Source organism: Panicum hallii, chromosome 5 (assembly GCF_002211085.1).
Source record: "Panicum hallii strain FIL2 chromosome 5, PHallii_v3.1, whole genome shotgun sequence".
NCBI lineage: Eukaryota > Viridiplantae > Streptophyta > Magnoliopsida > Poales > Poaceae > Panicum > Panicum hallii.
In genome coordinates, this window is record NC_038046.1 from 41,527,053 (window position 1) to 41,533,170 (window position 6,118).

Here is a 6,118-nt window from a genome sequence, read left to right on the forward strand (position 1 = left end):
TCAGCAACTTAGACTTGTGTTCTTGGATTATTATTCGGTTTTGCATAACTACATTTATCAGCGCATTCCACTTACATATTACCCCACCAAGCTCCACTTAAAACGCACCGTGAGTTGTTGCACCATCGTTGCTGTTACAATCACTCTTCCACTACAAATTGCAGCCCCGGTTCTTGCTCTTTTCAGGGAGAGAAAGAACTTGTTTTGTAAGTGGTGAGGGAGTGATTCCACATATATTTTGTCCTATTACTCTCTCTCTTTGTTACTAACATGGCAGGAAATGAAGATTCCCCTTCTCACACTGTGTCTGCACAAGAAATTCAGGAAGTGCGTGCACAAATGCAACAATTGATGCAAGGGATGCAAGCGCTTCAACGATCACTACAGCAGCAACATGGGGAGCATCCACCTCATGATGATGAACACATTGAGGATGATGATCAACATGCCGGTGGCGGTGGTGGTGGTCGTGGCCGAGGATTCGCTGCTGGTTTTGATAACTTTGCAGGTGGCCGTGGCCGAGGATTTGCTGCTGGTTTTGGTCGTGCACGACGTGTTCCTGTTGGGCATCCTCCTGATCTTGATGCTGAAACATTTTCAAATTATAGTGCTGAACATGGAGGTGATCCTTATGGTCGCCGTGGTGCATATGATGATCATGGTGGTGATAACTTTGGCCGTTTTGGAGCCCGTGGTCGTTATGGTGATCACCGTCGACGTCATCATGAACGACGTCACAATGATGATGGTTTGGGCAAGGTTAAAGTGTCCATTCCTCCATTCAGCGGCAAGGAGAATGCTGATGATTACTTTGAATGGGAAACCAAAGTGGAGCAACTATTTGATTTGTATGAATACCCTGCTGAAAAGAAGGCAAAGCTTGCAGCCATTGAGTTTAAAGGTTATGCCATAACTTGGTGGAATCAGGTCCGTACTGAATATCAAAGAGTTGGGCATGATCGTATAACTTGGGAAGACATGAAGAGGGAAATGAGACGTCGTTTTGTTCCTGCATATTATTCTCGTGATCTACATTTGAAACTGAAACGTCTTGTGCAAGGTACTCGCAGTGTTGATGAATATTTTCAGGAATTGGAAATGTGCTTACTTCGTACAGGGATAACTGAGGATGAGGAATCAACAATGGCTCGGTTTTTGGTTGGCCTCAATAAACCCATTGCTGATAAAGTGGATATGACAAATTACACTTGTCTCACTGAGTTGGTTCATTTTGCAAAGAGGGCTGAACGACAAGTTGCTACGTCTTACAAATACAATGCTTCATGGCGTCATTCCCAACAGCAAGGGGATGTCACTCCTCAATTCCAACAGCAAGGAGCTGCAACGCCCAAATCCTCATCTCGTGGAACAAATAGATCCATTCCACCTTCTTCCAAACAATTGGATACGAAAGGTAAAGCTGTGAGTTCAAATCAGCCCACTTCTTCTACTGCAGCCACCCAACGCAAGACAAGCAAGATTGAGTGTTTTAAGTGTGGTGGTCATGGGCATAAACAAGCTGAATGTCCCAATCGTCGTACTATTATTGCCCTTGCTGATGGTTCTTATGATTCACAAAGTGAAGAGGAGGATGAGCTTACCAATGTATTTTCAGATTTTAATCTTGACACTTGTGAGTATTCAGCAGAGGATGGTACATTTGAGCTAGGTCTGAATTGTTTAGCAATTCAACCTATTTCAACTTTTGCTCACAATGACATGTTACAAGATGTTATTTCTCCATCTTCTGACGAGATTACTAGTGCTGATTTTGATGAGTTGCTTGCTGATTTTCCTGATTTCGAGCCTTCTACAATGAATACACCATCTCCTTCTTTGGTGGTTAGGAGAGTTCTTTCCACTCAGTTTGTTGCTGCGGAACAAGGACAATGCCATAATTTATTTCAGTCCCGATGCAAAGTACAAGGCCAAGTGTGCCGTTTCATCATAGATGGTGGGAGCTGCAATAATATTGTTAGTGCTTTGCTTGTTGAGAAGCTTGGTTTGCAGCCACGTCGCCATCCACATCCGTACCATATGCAATGGCTGAATAATTCCGGGATAGTTAAGGTTTCAGCCATGATTCGTTTGTCATTTTCCATTGGTGATTATCATGGAGAGGTGGATTGTGATATTGTCCCCATGCAAGCATGCCATTTGCTGCTTGGTCGGCCCTGGCAATTTGATGTGGACTCAGTGCATTTTGGACGGTCTAACAAATACACTTTCATTCACAATGACAAGAAGGTGGTTCTTGTTCCATTATCTCCAGAGGAGATACATACTTCAGATATGGCTCGCAAGAAAAGAGAGGAATCAGACAAAAGAAAATTGAGTGAGACCCCCAACCCAAGTAAGGGAGAGAGTTCTAACCCATCCAGCCACATAAATCCTCATGCCAATCCTAAACAGCCACGCCACACTGAGTGTCTCTTTGTGAGCAAGAGTGATTTGAGAGAAGTGAGAAACACCACAACCCCATTCTTTGTGCTCTTGCACAAGGAGGTCCTACTTTCAACTCACGATTTACCTTCATCGCTGCCTAGTGTTGTTCTTGATCTCTTACAGGACTTCGAAGATGTTTTTCCTGATGAGATACCAGCTGGACTTCCTCCACTCCGTGGAATTGAGCATCAAATTGATTTGGTACCAGGTGCTTCGCTTCCAAATCGTCCAGCCTACCGCACCAATCCTGAAGAAACAAAGGAAATTCAGCGACAGGTAAAAGAGCTTTTGGACAAAGGGTATGTTCGTGAATCCTTATCACCATGTGCAGTTCCCGTTCTTTTAGTCCCAAAGAAAGATGGCTCTTGGCGTATGTGTGTTGATTGTCGTGCTATCAATGCTATAACTGTTCGATATCACCATCCCATTCCACGACTTGATGACATGTTAGATGAATTGAGTGGTTCTATCATTTTCACCAAAATAGATTTGCGTAGTGGTTATCATCAAATCCGCATGAAACTTGGTGATGAATGGAAAACAGCGTTTAAAACTAAATTTGGTCTCTATGAATGGCTTGTGATGCCATTTGGCTTGACAAATGCTCCTTCAACTTTTATGCGCTTAATGAATCATGTTTTACGAGCTTTCATTGGCAAGTTTGTTGTTGTTTATTTTGATGATATTCTGATCTATAGCAAATCATTTGATGAACATCTTGATCATATCCATCAAGTACTTGCTGTTTTGAGGGAAGAGAAATTGTATGGCAACATTGCTAAGTGCACCTTTTGCACAGACCGTGTTGTTTTCCTTGGCTTTGTTGTTTCCGCAGATGGTATTCAGGTTGATGAAGAGAAGGTTAAAGCAATAAAGGATTGGCCTACACCGGTAAATGTGAGCCAAGTTCGAAGCTTTCATGGTCTTGCAGGTTTTTACAGGCGTTTTGTTAAAGATTTCAGCATGATCGCTGCACCCCTCAATAATTTGACAAAGAAGGATGTTCCATTCAAGTGGGGAGATGAACAAGACCAAGCCTTCAATGAGCTGAAAACAAAGCTTTGTGAAGCACCGCTGCTACAACTTCCTGATTTTGGTAAGACATTTGAGATCGAATGTGATGCAAGTGGTATTGGCATAGGAGGTGTACTGCTGCAAGAAGGTAAACCTGTTGCCTACTTTTCTGAAAAGTTAAATGGTCCACATCTGAATTACTCGGTTTATGACAAAGAGCTTTATGCCTTAGTTCGTGTTTTGGAAGTTTGGCAACATTACTTGTTACCTAAAGAATTTGTAATCCATTCTGATCATGAAGCTTTGAAATATCTTAAAAGTCAAGGCAAGCTGAACCGTCGACATGCTAAATGGATTGAGTTCATTGAAACGTTTCCCTATGTTGTCAAACATAAGCGTGGTAAAGATAACATTGTTGCCGATGCCTTGTCTAGAAGATGTGCGTTGATTACACAACTAGATACAAAAGTGCTTGGTTTGGAATCCATTAAAACACTTTATGCTGCTGATGCTGAATTTAAAGAGCCTTTCTCTCGTTGCATTGATGGAAAAGGTTGGGATAAATATTATGTGCATGATGGCTTCTTGTTTCGGACTAACAAAATATGCATTCCAGCTTGTTCGATTCGTCAAGTTCTTTTGCAAGAAGCACATGCAGGTGGACTAGCTGGTCATTTTGGTGTCAAAAAGACATTGGACATGCTCTCTGATCATTTCTTTTGGCCACATATGCGACGTGATGTCCAGCGGCATGTTGGGTGCTGCATCGTTTGCTTGAAAGCTAAGTCCCGCCTCAATCCCCATGGCTTATATACTCCATTACCTATTCCACATGTACCTTGGGAAGATATATCTATGGACTTTGTTCTGGGGTTACCTCGGTCTCAGAGGGGGAGGGATTCTATTTTTGTTGTTGTAGATCGCTTTTCTAAAATGGCACATTTTATCCCATGTCATAAGAGCGATGATGCTTCACACGTTGCTGATTTGTTTTTCAGGGAGATCGTTCGTTTACATGGAGTTCCAAAGACTATTGTTTCAGACCGGGATACAAAATTTCTCAGCTACTTTTGGAAGACATTGTGGGCTAAGCTTGGCACCAAGTTGTTATTTTCAACCACTTGTCATCCACAAACGGATGGGCAAACTGAAGTTGTCAACCGTACCTTGTCAACCATGTTGCGTGCTGTGTTGAAAAAGAATTTGAAGCTCTGGGAAGACTGCCTTCCACATGTCGAATTTGCTTATAACAGGGCAGTCCATTCTACAACAAACTCTTGTCCATTTGAAATTGTTTATGGGTTTAAACCGCATACTCCCATGGATCTTTTGCCTTTACCATTACAGGAACAAGTTAACTTGGATGCCACAAAAAGATCAGACTTTATCAAGCGGTTACATGCGGAGACAAGAAAGAATATTGAGAAGAAATCAGCACAATATGCAAAGCAAGCAAACAAAGGTAAGAAGAAGGTTACATTTCAGCCAGGAGATCTTGTATGGTTGCATCTACGAAAGGATCGCTTTCCCCAACAGCGTAAGAGTAAGTTATCTCCTCGGGGTGATGGTCCGTTCAAGGTTCTCCAAAAGATAAATGATAATGCTTACAAAATTGAGCTGCCACCTGAATATTCCAATGTGAGTACAACATTCAATGTCAAAGACTTGCTTCCATTTGTTGGTGAGCCTGAGTCGAGGACGACTCCTTCTCAAGAGGGGGAGGCTAATGAGGACATGCCTACCATTCATCATCTTCAAATGAAACTCCACTTGATATAGCTGGTCCAATTACAAGGAGTAGAGCTAAACAATTGCAGAAGGAAATTCATTCTCAGGTGAACGCTAACCTTATGTTTAATAATCAGTCTATGTTGAATGAGCCTATGCTTTTGAGTTCTTGTTTCAATGTCCTTAGGAATGATGGAGTGTATGAACCAGCATGGGATCAAGATGGATTCAAGCCTCTGGACATCTGAACCAAGAAGCCTATGGTGTGCATGAATAAAATGGAGGTTCATCACCTTAGCATGGGAATGCAACCAGAAGCTAGATGACTGACACATGGTACGAATTCCATGCATCACTGCAGACAGAATACAAGGAGTTAGATGGTGTTCAATAAGTGGATGGAAGCGTCTTCAAGTCTACTTTCCAGTCCATCAAACGATTCATTATTTGGATATCCTAATAAGGAGTTATGCTCATTTTAGTAACTGCTGCCAGAAGCTGAAAGACGCGCGAACCAGCCACGAAATCCACTAGAGCATGCGCATGCAGCCATTTACTCAAAGCTGAACGCCCCTATCTCTATATATATCTTGTACTAGACAATGAAAAGTCAGATCTTATTTTATTGAATTCAGAATATACAACTCGTGGAGTTTTGTTTATGCGTGAGTCTTGAGAGGCTTGCAACATTTGTTCTTTCGATTCCTGAGTGAGTTGTAGAACGCCGAACTGCGGTTCACCCAGTTCGTGCCTTCACGTCTATAGGGCATGATTGCGTGGGCTGTTACGTTGTTACGTGGAAGGGTGATTGTCTCGGTAGTTTGTCGCGTGGACAGCCTCGCGGTGCGCTGCCTCTTCACCAGGTCACGCAGCGACAATTTATCAAGTTCGCAGATCTTACGAGAAGATCGGGCCACAACAAATTGCTACA

At 42.5% G+C, this 6,118-nt stretch overlaps 1 protein-coding gene across 1 annotated transcript; it reads left to right on the forward strand.

The window, feature by feature from the left end:
• Positions 1–394: 394 nt before the first annotated feature.
• LOC112892655 lies at positions 395–5,094 on the forward strand (the record flags this gene model as incomplete). Its single annotated transcript, XM_025959789.1, has 7 exons — positions 395–748; positions 928–1,060; positions 1,457–2,365; positions 2,792–3,351; positions 3,442–3,859; positions 4,106–4,129; positions 4,718–5,094. Coding segments are annotated over exons 1-7 (2,775 nt in total), but the record flags the coding sequence as incomplete, so codon positions are not given.
• Positions 5,095–6,118: the final 1,024 nt, after the last annotated feature.